The sequence below is a fragment of the Carassius auratus genome, chromosome 18 (genome assembly GCF_003368295.1).
Source record: "Carassius auratus strain Wakin chromosome 18, ASM336829v1, whole genome shotgun sequence".
Taxonomy (NCBI): Eukaryota; Metazoa; Chordata; class Actinopteri; order Cypriniformes; family Cyprinidae; genus Carassius; species Carassius auratus.
The window spans coordinates 24,315,141-24,328,119 of NC_039260.1; the positions used below are offsets into that span (position 1 = coordinate 24,315,141).

The 12,979-nt window shown below is 43.4% G+C and overlaps 1 protein-coding gene across 4 annotated transcripts in view; it reads left to right on the plus strand.

Moving 5' to 3' along the window:
• LOC113118734 (reelin) overlaps positions 1 to 12,979 on the plus strand; it is a 108,926-nt gene that overhangs the window by 34,932 nt on the left and 61,015 nt on the right. For all 4 annotated transcript variants that reach the window (XM_026288141.1, XM_026288142.1, XM_026288138.1 and 1 more), the window contains exon 4: positions 3,002 to 3,072. In XM_026288141.1, the coding sequence (XP_026143926.1) occupies positions 3,002 to 3,072 (71 nt within the window). The remainder of the gene's footprint in view (positions 1 to 3,001; positions 3,073 to 12,979) is intronic.

Genomic DNA, 12,979 nt, shown 5'->3' on the forward strand with positions numbered 1-12,979 from the left:
TTTTTTTGTTTTTTTGTTTTTTAGGATGAAGTCAGATATTGACGATTCAGCATTTCAGATAGGGGTGGGAAGATCATTGCACCAGCTAGGAATGATGGAGGAGTCTGAATGATGAATGTTCTGGAAAGTGATTTTGAGGCTCTCTGTGATGGTACCACGAGGCGTTGCTCACTAGCAGATCTCAGACTTCTGGAGAGGATGTAGATTCGTAATAATGAGGGGAAGTAGAGGGGTGCTGAGCCTGTGGCTGTTCTATATGCAAGCATCAATGTCTCGAACTTAATGCAAGCCTCAACCGGTAGCCAGTGGCAGGAGATAAAGAGATGTGTTACATGGGCTCTTTTGGGTTGATTGAAGACCAGTCGTGCCGCGTCATTCTGAATCATTGGTAGAGGTTTGATTGTGCTTGATGGAAGTCCAGCCAGGACAGCACTGCAGTAGTTCAGCCGAGAAATCAAGAATTATTCAGCATGCTCCGTTAGAAAAGGCCTGATCGTCCTGATGTTGTTCAATGCAAACTTGCTAGATCAAGCACTTATTTTAATGGCATTTATTGAATACATTGAAGAACATGAAACATCATCTGTACTAAGGTTAGAAAACAGGTCTACACAGGTAGTATGGAGGTAGAAGAGCATCCAGATTCCAAAAAACTGCATGACATGCTCTCTTTTAAGATGCCATCATCTGTTTCGGTTGAAAGAAGAACAAATACTTAACGTGTAATTATGTAACTTTTATGCTGGATGTGGAATCACAAGCATCAGAAGTCAGTAAGCTAAACTTGGCTGTATGTCATGTCACTATTAGGCCTCACCTCTGTCTCAGTTTTTATCAGGTTTTGTTCTTGGACTTTAGGGTTTTTCTCTGTTAAATACAGCTGCATGATCCTGTTGCTCTCAGTAAGACTCTCTGTGTAACAGTAATATTAAAAGTGTAAAGTTCATCAATAAATGGAGGAAGGCATCTGTGAAATGATGAAATGTCAAAGTCTAAAACGAGGTTCTGTGGCAGACAGCAGATCACCAGCAGTCTTACATGTGGTTAATGGAGCTACAGGACGACCTGTGCAGCTCTTTGACCTAAAAGCAAACAGCTATTCATGTCTGTAGAGGGGAAGAAAGCAGCACAAAACCTCCATCAGCGAATGCTGTAGAGCTGAGCCGCAGGTCACAGCCAGAGATACAGAACACAGAAGACTGAACTGTAGGAGCGGCTGCAGGTCTTTATCAGAAATGTGGTGAGATATTGTGCGAGGAGGCTGTGAAAGCCCACAGCGGGGATCTGTGTGTGTGTGTGGACACGCTGGTCATGAGAGCTGCTATTAAAACACACCGCTATGACTGAATTATATCCACATCCTCTGCTTAAGCTTCTGTTACTAATGATTCATTCTTTAATAAAATGAAAGGCTGGTGACAAAGGTGAAGGAATCAACACCAGACGCAGGAGAATACAGTATATCCTGACCAAAAGCATTGGCTGGGAGCTTTGAAAGCTTTGTAAAGTTGAATTCCCTCTCATTGTTGAAATATAACAGGTCATCAAGAGACAAATGAAATCAATTACATCTATTAGTCAGTCTCTCAATGTATTTTGGATTATACGCTTAAATCACCTTTTCAGACGCTTTGCTTTAAAACTCAAGGAAGCTTTTCGTTTGAGCTGTAAAATTGCAAAAACTGTAATGTAAGAAAATCTGTAATGTAGGGAACCCTAACCTTAACCCTAACCTTAACCCACGAAGGGAAGGTGAATATTTTGGTAAAATATTTATTTCATTAGAAGCTTCCAGCAATCAGACTCCATCCATTCAGAGTGTGAATATGTGGATATGTTTTGTCATCCTGATGAAGAGTCTCACAACTGTGGTCTTCAGGGAACATTCAGAAATAACGTTTTCATTTACTCATGTTTTCATTAACTTAGTGAAACATTAGCAATATGTAGAACCTTTTTTTATTTTTTTGTTCTCAAAAAGTCAGCCCAAAAACATTATTTACACATTGTCCATGGATCATTTTTTTTTCTTAAATGTTTTGTTGGATGTTTTTTTTTAAATGTTACTCTTGGTTTCAGAACGTTCAGAGAACATTCAGTTGTAACATTCCTAAAATGTTGAATTTTAAAAAATGGTTGTTCCTGTAACATTCATATTCCCAATTAAACTCCTTGAACACATTTGTGTCATAACAACTTTCGAAGGGATTGGTGTGGTAATGTACATGACACTAGTCATGTCTTGGTGGAATAGATCTGCTGCGATACATCTACAACATGCTGCTGTGAGCATGAAAGAAATCCTGCTGCTGCAGATATGACATATATGAAATAACCCCCATGTAGCATACATGAATCACCCCATAGCAGATCTATACAGGTGGAGCTGGGGAAGGTGGAGGGTTTCTGAGGCACGCTGTAACCGCTACAGTCCACCTCAAGCACTAGCAAAGGTTTCAAGTGTTGAGCAGATTGAATTTGACCTATTGGCCTGAACCATCTAGAGTTTCATGATAGAGTTATTTATGTAAATATATATATATATATATATATATATATATATATATATATATATATATATATATATATATATATGTATATATATATAAAACTACATATTCAGAGAATATCCTGAAATAAAGTTTACATAACTTAATGGGAATATTATCAAAACGTTACAACATATTTTAGAACATATTTTTGTCAGTCTACGCTGTAGGTTTGAAGCACAAGTATAAATCTATCCCATACCCCAGTTTACACCAATGCAATGAGACCGCTGTCTATAAAGAAGCTCCTAACATCTCATCTTCCTCCTGACCCCTTGACCTCTGACCTCTGTCTCTGACATGAAGACCTACAGTCAGATTTCGGTCCTCCTCCAGAGTTTTATTCCACTTCCAGCAGAAACACTTCATCTTCTTCTAGGTAATGGGCAGGTTATTGCTCTCCTCTCCTTCTGCTGACTGATGCTCTGTAATATTTCTCTGTTGCTCCTCAGGGCCACAGCGACGCACCGAGGACAGATCATCTTCAAGGACGCTCTGGCGCAGCAGCTCTGTGAGCAGGGAGGTGAGGAGCATCTCTGATCTACAGATGGGTGTTAGAGAAATGACAGAGAAACTAAATAATACACACAGTCTGATCTTCAACATGTGCAGCACATCAAATGACAGAACAGGCATGCATTCCTGTACATTAACAGCAAAGGTTGATTAGTATGACTATAATACTCAACTGACGGTCCATTTGCCAAAAACAAATGGACATAGGAACATAGGAACATAGGCATTCTTACTGAAATCTGAATACTTCATCTCTTGATCTGTGTGTGTGAAGACAATTGATGTAAACGTTTAACTGAGCCTGTCCTCCAACAAAAAACAACCATATACGTCGTTTGTGCAAGCATCTTATTACGACCCATATTTATGTTTTAAAGTTAAGTGCCCTCTAGCGAGTGTGAATATAATGAGAGTATCGTGTTGCAAAATGCGTGTTTATTTAAATGGAATGTGTGGAATATTTTACACCGATCTCACAGTAATTTGTACATATTTTACTAGGTGGGGTATTCGCTCGAATGACCACACCTTGCCCCGCGCCTAAACCTACCCCTCGCTGAAATCATCCAAAATTATGATGTATAGAGCATATACAATTTATGAGCATGTGTTTTCTTTGGGATCAAACCCATGATCGTGTGATTACATTTAGTCGTATAACGCAATACTCTACCAACTGAGCTACACGAAACCCAAATTATAGTGCAAATACAGCGGAGGTACAAAACATCAATATGAAAACGTCCTGTTGCTGATAGGAGCAGAATTTTAGTATATGCTCTGATGGGTCGTATTTCAGGGATTTGGACAAACGACCTTTACGAGGGTTTTGGTGAGAGGACAGGTTGGTTTAACCTGCCAAGCACTCTACTGAATAACACACAATACAACATACAAGGGAAAGCACTGCAGCATAAATTATGCCCACTGCTCCGGGTGTGTGTGTTCACTGCTGTGTGCATGTGTGTGTGTGTGTGTGTGTTCACTGCTGTGTGCATGTGTGTGTGTGTGTGTGTGTGTGTGTGTGTTCACTGCTGTGTGCGTGTGTGTGTGTGTGTGTGTGTGTGTGTGTGTGTGTGTGTGTGTTCACTGCTGTGTGTGTGTGTGTGTGTGTGTGTGTGTGTGTGTGTGTGTGTGTTCACTGCTGTGTGCGTGTGTGTGTGTGTGTGTGTGTGTGTGTTCACTGCTGTGTGCGTGTGTGTGTGTGTGTGTGTGTGTGTGTGTGTGTGTGTTCACTGCTGTGTGTGTGCACATGGATGGGTTAAATGCAGGGTCACCGTACTTGACTGAATGTCATGACACTTTCACTTTCTCAGTATAAGGGCATGAAAGTTTTTCCAGCACTTAAACATGAAGATTTTAAAGAAATGGCTATTTTAAGTTTGAAAGGCTTAAAACTCTGTGTGGTTAAAGGAATTATAAATATCCCGGCAGAACTGAAGATGTGAAATAGAGAAATGGGGCGAATCTCCGTCAGTGATGAGACATGAGCAGATTAACACACGGCTCAAGAGAAGATCTGAGACTGAGAGCTGCTGAAGCTTTAAGGAAACGAGTGAGGACGGCACAGACATAATGTTTGAGAGCGGCATGTGCAGATTAGGGTTAAGGGTTAGCAAGACCCTTCAACAGACAGTGAACAGAGCGTATTTGCTGTGGTCTGTTGAGTGCTTCCCATCTTCTACATAGGCATTTTCAAACAATCAGACAAAACCAACTCTGAGAGGAATAACACAGGAACATCCAAAGCAAAAAGGGTTTTTCTATGAAAATCTGCGAAAACACAATAGTACAAGGGAAAAATCAACACAGTTGTCGGTAGAGAGTTTCAGTCATGCTAAAATACACCAGTTTCAGTCAGTCAGATAAAACCCTGGTCTATATGTCCCTGTCCAGCACTACATAGAGCAGGTGACACAGATATACTGCTTGAAGAAAGACTCTTCATTTACCTGATGATTCAGATGATTCGATGAAGATTTGTGGTCTGCCCTTGTGAAGAAGAAACACACTTTTGAAAAAAGTGTTCATTATGGAAATAAAATCATTTGCTTAAGTGTGAACTTTAGTTTGGTTTAGAGTTAGTTGCATGTAATTATGCATTATATACTTACTATAATATATATATGCAACATGTGTAACAAGGATGTTTTAAAATTAAGTGTTACCCACACTGCTTTTCCACAAGGGTACTTGTGATTTTATTATGTGGGAACTGTGTTTATAAAAGCACCAGGGATGACAGCAGTTTTATTGTGGACATTGTGAATCAAATGCAAATGTAAGTAGCTAAGAGTTTAGAGAGACCTATTTGCAGTGGTTTATATTCAGATTGGTGACAGTGATTTCTACAGTACTGGTGATTCTGACTGATTTTAGTCAGTGTTGAATGCAGCATATTGTAAAGTAAAAAATCTCATGGACCAGAAGTATATTTCATCATTGAACAGATTCTGAGCTCAGAGTAGGTCTGTGCTGAAAGCTTTATATGTTATTGTTATGACAAAAATAAAAATAATGTATTTGCACCTCTGAAACTAGACTGTTGCATTTTATTACCCACTGTTTACCATTAGTTTCCACGCAGAAAGAGGAAAATCATCAAGTGCATGAAAGTGAAACGAGCCAGAAGACTAGCAGGAATGACAGCGTGTATCCACAGATAAACACATGAAGGCATGCTAAACAGAGAGTATCAGGGCAGCAGAACTTCTCTGAGAGAGAGCTGCAGATGATGCTAGTACATCAAAGAGTGATATCTGTGACAGGTCAGGATGAGGAAAGGCGACCAGAGAACTCTGCAATTTCCAGCAGCTTCATAAATTAGTGCTTTATGGGACACGCTGGACTCGTATCCCTGAGGATTGATTATCGAAAAGTGACTATAACTCACGGGGGCCAATCAGTGTTGGGCAGAGGAGAGGAGGACGATCAGAAGCAGAGCAGATCTACGACAGCAGACGTGCGGCCTCTAGATGGAGAGACGCGCTAAAGATGAAAGATGTGTCTCTGGGAAATACTGTCCTGTGCCTCAGACACCCAGACGCTTCATAACACCCAGTGCCAACTTTCATCTGAATGCCCTGCTTTGCATTAGAGAAGTTGGAGAATGAACCGGCCCGCTCCAAATCTGCAGCCGAGGCTCATGGGAAGCACGGGCTGTTAAACTGTCAGTGTAAGCCAGTCGCATTAGCACAGATCTACAGGAAGAGCGCCGGAGGTAATTAAAGTTCTTAAGAAAGCGATCGAGGATTAAACTAAGCCTGAAACGAGTGTGACTGTCTGTGTGAGTGTGAGTGTGTGTGTGTGTGTGTGTGTGTGTGTGTGTGTGTGTGTCTGTGTGAGTGTGAGTGTGTGTGTGTGTGTGTGTGTGTGTGTGTGTGTGTGTGTGTGTGTGTGTGTGTGTGTGTGTGTGTGTGTGTGTGTGTGCGCGTGCGTGTGTGTGTGTTCACAGATCCTGTGTTTTAAGGAGGCACGTGATGCAGGAGTAGGCAAATAACAGTCTTTTAATTATAATCAACAAAGCAAAGAAGGAATCGAGCTGGGAAACACAACATGAAGATCAAAATATTAGCAGACAAAGGACCAGTGGAAAAACACAGAACTTAAATACTAGACACTTAATTGGGAGAAGTGAAACAGGTGTGGAGCTAATTAATCAAAACCCATGGAAACAAACATAGCAGGAACAAGGAAACACAGAAAACTAAACCAAAACAGATCATAGATGTGACAGTGTGTGTCATAACACCTTTATTATATAGCACTTTATATAAAACAATGGGTATCAAAGCAGATTTACAGTGTTAAACAGGAAAATAGTGTGTCAATAATGAAAATAAAATGTAATTCTGCTATAGCGGTCCTGAAAAGAGGACAACAGTAAACTGCCAGTTTCATTGTTGATGGGGCTAATATGGTCATACTTCCTGGTTCTAGTAAGAACTCTTGCTGCTTTACTAAGCTGTTTACTAAGCGTGCAGAACAACCACCCAATAAAGCATTACAATAATCTAACCTTGAAGTCATAAATGCGTGGATTAACATTTCTGCATTTGACATTGAGAGCATAGGCCGTAATTTAGATATATTCTTAATATCGAAAAATGCAGTTTTACAAATTAAATGTGGCTGTCAAAGGAAAGTTTGTTATCAAATTTCCTCTCCTCTAGCAAGGAAAGAGTTTTGGGAATTGTTCCTAAGGCGATCTTTTGTATATCTGATCTTGGAAGTAAAGAAATTTACTGTGTGTGTGTGTGTGTGTGTGTGTGTGTGTTCATTCAGGGGAAATGCTGTTTGACGTGTTAGTGATCAGTGTCAGGGTGATAAGAGTGACCATTCAACATGACTGCTGGAAAAATCTGTCTCTTCATTTAAACACTTGATAGGGCTTTACTGCTACAGAGGAGGACAATGAGGAAAGCCAAAGCTGTCACTCCCGTTACCCAGCATTCATAGCACACAAGTCAACAAAACACTGTTGCTGTTTAGTTTCCATCCTGATCTCATGAGAAACGCTCTGCAAATGGTTTTCCAAAAACACAGTTTGTCCCTCCTACAACAGGCCAATATGGATGAGACTTAAATACACACAAGCTGAATAAATATCCAAATGATGTTCTGTTTACTCTTAAATCAGCTCACCATGTTTGGATGTTAAATCTGATTATAAAGCACTCTAGGCTCTGAATGTCCAGTCTGTGTGCTGAATTAATCTTTTAGATTTGAACCCATGACTTTTGCATCGATGCAGAAAAACCATGTTTGACTTATTTAACAAATATTTGCATTGGCTCAGCTGATTGCAAACTATATTCCAGAGCATTAGTAACTGATAACCTTTCTCTCTAATCTTGATTTGTCTGAATGGGAGTAACAGTCGCTGTAGCGCCACCCAGTGGATGTTTGATTGGAAACAGCAGCTTGAACCTGCATTTACATTCAGAACTCAACCACTGCATGCACAGTCACATTCACTCACCAGACTTTTACAGTGTGTGTGTGTGTGTGTGTGTGTGTGTGTGAGTTCTGGAAGAAATAGGTCAGCAAATGAAAAGGAGCACAACTGCTTTATCATTATAATGTGATGAATTCTGAGTAAAGATTAAGATTTTTGGTTTATCGGTTAAGTTTTGAAGATAAAAAGGTTTTCCAGAGAAGGTTGAGGTTTCTGAGTGTAAGGCTTATAGCTCGACGTGTCAGAGGCTTTAGATAAGGAATGACTGAACATCAAGCTCATCTGGAAGATTAAAGAGAGCCCACAGTGTTCTCTAGAAAGTTAAAGTCAGCTATAGATTCATTTGTTATGAAGCTTCATATCATCTGTGAATATATAAATAAGAGTTAATCATTCATCACACCTGTTGGCATTAGAGGAAAACATCCTTACACAGTCAGTTTGTCTAGTCTTATCAAACCTTTTGTGTTGGGTCTTTCAATACATTTGAATTACTGCGGTTGTAATGATCTTCAGAACCAAACATTTATTAAAGTAGCAGACTTCTCTTCGTGTGAGATAATACGCTTCTGAAGGATATATGCAGATTCTGGTGAGCAACAGGATAGGAAAATCATAAATAACTGAATAAAATGAATATGTCTGATTTAATGTCCAGTATTTTGTATAAAAGTGCCGTCAGAAATAATGGCGTTTCTTTTTACCAGGGGTTCATTTAATTCAGCATATTCTTGTTTAAGAATAAGTAGTCGATTTACATCTGGATCAAGAGTCTGTCAAAGTAATTCAGCCACAAAATCTATTCATTCAACTCTTTCATGAAAACAGTCTGGAGCAACAGCTGTTTAGACCAGTATAGAGCTTTAAGGTTTGGTTTCACTGCTGGATGGGTGTTGGTACTGAAATGTGTTATTTGTCTGTATGGAGTACAGTGTGGTTTTGGGGTTGAAACATAAGCACTGAACTTTCAAAGACATTCAAACAGAAATTGATCAAATTAATAAAAGAAGCAAAGGAATTATTCCTCAATGACCTTTATTAAAGAAAACATTTCCTTGACCATCTAAAAATGTCCACAGAAGGCTGTACTTGATTTTTTTGTGTAGTTTTGTCACAGGATCTAGACACCACAGACGGAGAGAAGTAGGAGTGTTAAATGCTCCTACATTAGAAATATTTTGTTGAAGTAGGAGGTGAAGACTCATGGGAGTGACATTGTCCTAGATTTTAGATGGAGTACAGAGAAAACGGGTACCCTTAGTATACAGCTGAGAGACAGATCAGTAGAGTCATTTTAGCAAAATAAACCCTGACAGTGAGATCAGGACTGACGATTATTGGCACTCTCCTCAGCTTCTGGCCATGTTACGTTCGGGAACCCAGGGAAACACAGGAGACGAGAGATCCAAACGCAGTGTGGGTTTTAATGGGTAATCCAAATCAGAATCCAACAAGCAGGGGTCAAAACAAAAAATCAATCCAAACACACAAACAGGCAATGGGACAGGAACAGGAATAGGAACAAGAAACTCGGAAGGCGACGAAACTGGGTGACGGAAAGAAAGGACTCCATGAAAACAAACAAAAACAGACTGGTTAATATAGGCAGGGTAATGACTATCAAGTGAAGACACCTGAGTGCAATTAACAGGAGTGCAATTACTGTGATGAAGGGATAAGGCTTAGTGGGAATTGTAGTGCCTGCAGTGGGGTGCCTATGGGGAAGTGAGAATACTAGTGGAGACTCAGAGACCAGACAGTGTGACATTACCCCCTCCTCCACGGAGAAGCTACCAGATGCTCCAGCCGAACACAAGACAATAGCCCACCAGGGCGGCGCAGAAGACCACCACAGTGGGATCGATGACACAGGAGAGCGAGTCTGGTTAGGCAAGTCTGAAACAGAGAACATGAACAAGTTAAGGGTAGCCTCAGTGGCCACGACAGTATCATTCGAGCGCTCAGAGAGTTCGGATGAGACGTGACGAGGCTCTGGAAGTTCAGCAGAGACGTGGAAAGGCTCTGGTAATTCAGCAGATGCGTGGAGAGGCTCTGGTAATTCAGCAGATGCGTGGAGAGGCTCTGGTAGTTCAGCAGATGCGTGGAGAGGCTCTGGTAGTTCAGCAGAGACCTGGAAAGGCTCTGGTAATTCAGCAGATGCGTGGAGAGGCTCTGGTAATTCAGCAGATGCGTGGAGAGGCTCTGGTAGTTCAGCAGAGACGTGGAGAGGCTCTGGTAGTTCAGCAGAGGTGTGGAGAGGCTCTGGTAGTTCAGCAGAGACGAGGAGAGGCTCTGGTAATTCAGCAGAGGTGTGGAGAGGCTCTGGTAGTTCAGCAGAGACGAGGAGAGGCTCTGGTAGTTCAGCAGATGCGTGGAGAGGCTCTGGTAGTTCAGCAGAGACGAGGAGAGGCTCTGGTAGTTCAGCAGAGGTGTGGAGAGGCTCTGGTAGTTCAGCAGAGACGTGGAGAGGCTCTGGTAGTTCAGCAGAGGTGTGGAGAGGCTCTGGTAGTTCAGCAGAGACGAGGAGAGGCTCTGGTAATTCAGCAGAGGCGTGGAGAGGCTCTGGTAATTCAGCAGAGACGTGGAGAGGCTCTGGTAGTTCAGCAGAGGTGTGGAGAGGCTCTGGTAGTTCAGCAGAGACGAGGAGAGGCTCTGGTAATTCAGCAGAGACGTGGAGAGGCTCTGGTAGTTCAGCAGAGACGTGGAGAGGCTCTGGTAGTTCAGCAGAGACGTGGAGAGGCTCTGGTTACCACGGTTCTCAGTACAAATTTCGGTACCAAAGCAAAACACAAAAATTTGCTAATTAAACAAAAACAAACAAACAAACAAAAAAAACTTTTATCACTGAAAATAAAACCAATGCCATTCTTTATACCTATTTACAATTGTGTTTAAAGTTTTTCTACAAGTAATATAATTATGAAAAACGGTAAACAAGTTTCAACTTTTAATTAAGGAAATTTAAACACAGCAGATGCGTGGAGAGGCTCTGGTAATTCAGCAGATGCGTGGAGAGGCTCTGGGAGTTCAGCAGAGACGTGGAGAGGCTCTGGTAGTTCAGCGGAGGCGTGGAGAGGCTCTGGTAGTTCAGCAGAGACGTGGAGAGGCTCTGGTAGTTCAGCAGAGACGTGGAGAGGCTCTGGTAGTTCAGCGGAGGCGTGGAGAGGCTCTGGTAGTTCAGCAGAGACGTGGAGAGGCTCTGGTAGTTCAGCAGAGACGTGGAGAGGCTCTGGTAGTTCAGCAGAGGTGTGGAGAGGCTCTGGTAGTTCAGCAGAGACGTGGAGAGGCTCTGGTAGTTCAGCGGAGGCGTGGAGAGGCTCTGGTAGGTCAGCAGAGGCGTGGAGAGGCTCTGGTAGTTCAGCAGAGACGTGGAGAGGCTCTGGTAGTTCAGCGGAGGCGTGGAGAGGCTCTGGTAGTTCAGCAGATGCGTGGAGAGGCTCTGGTAGTTCAGCAGATGCGTGGAGAGGCTCTGGTAGTTCAGCAGATGCGTGGAGAGGCTCTGGTAGTTCAGCAGAGGTGTGGAGAGGCTCTGGTAGTTCAGCAGAGGCGTGGAGAGGCTCTGGTAGTTCAGCAGAGACTTGGAGAGGCTCTGGTAGTTCAGCAGAGACGTGGAGAGGCTCTGGTAGTTCAGCAGAGACTTGGAGAGGATCTGGTAATTCAGCAGAGGCGTGGAGAGGCTCTGGTAGTTCAGCAGAGCCGTGGAGAGGCTCTGGTAGTTCAGCCGAAAAGAGGAGAGGCTCTGGTAGTTCAGCCGAGACGTGGAGAGGCTCTGGTAGTTCAGCCGAGATGTGGAGAGGCTCTGGTAGTTCAGCAGATGTGTGGAGAGGCTCTGGTAGTTCAGCAGATGCGTGGAGAGGCTCTGGTAGTTCAGCAGAGGTGTGGAGAGGCTCTGGTAGTTCAGCAGAGACTTGGAGAGGCTCTGGTAGTTCAGCAGAGACTTGGAGAGGCTCTGGTAGTTCAGCAGAGACGTGGAGAGGCTCTGGTAGTTCAGCAGAGACTTGGAGAGGCTCTGGTAGTTCAGCAGAGGCGTGGAGAGGCTCTGGTAGTTCAGCAGAGACTTGGAGAGGCTCTGGTAGTTCAGCAGAGACGTGGAGAGGCTCTGGTAGTTCCGCCGGAGACGTGGAGAGGCTCTGGTAGTTCAGCCGAGACGTGGAGAGGTTCTGGTAGTTCAGCGGAGACGTGGAGAGGCTCTGGTAGTTCAGCCGAGACGTGGAGAGGCTCTGGTAGTTCAGCCGAGACGTGGAGAGGCTCTGGTAGTTCCGCGGAGACGTGGAGAGGCTCTGGTAGTTCAGCCGAGATGTGGAGAGGTTCTGGTAGTTCAGCGGAGACGTGGAGAGGCTCTGGTAGTTCAGCCGAGACGTGGAGAGGCTCTGGTAGTTCAGCCGAGACGTGGAGAGGCTCTGGTAGTTCAGCCGAGACGTGGAGAGGCTCTGGTAGTTCAGCCGAGACGTGGAGAGGTTCTGGTAGTTCAGCCGAGACGTGGAGAGGCTCTGGTAGTTCAGCAGAGGCGTGGAGAGGCTCTGGTAGTACAGCAGAGACGTGGAGAGGCTCTGGTAGTTCAGCCGAGACGTGGAGAGGCTCTGGTAGTTCCGCGGAGACGTGGAGAGGCTCTGGTAGTTCAGCGGAGACGTGGAGAGGCTCTGGTAGTTCAGCAGAGACTTGGGGAGGCTCTGGTAGTTCCGCGGAGGCGTGTAGAGACTCTGGTAGTTTCTCAGAGTTTAGACTGGATTCAGGAAGATCAATGGTGACTTGCATTTGTTCATGAAGATCAATGGTGATTTGCCTTTGCCCATGAAGATAGTCTGTGATTTGACTTTGCCCATGAAGATCATTGGTGACTTGACTTTGTCCTTGAAGATCACCAGTGACTTGCCCTTACTATGGAATGTCAACGGTGACTTGACCTGACTCTGGAGTGTCAATGGTGACCTGACCTGACTCTGGAGGGTCAACGGAG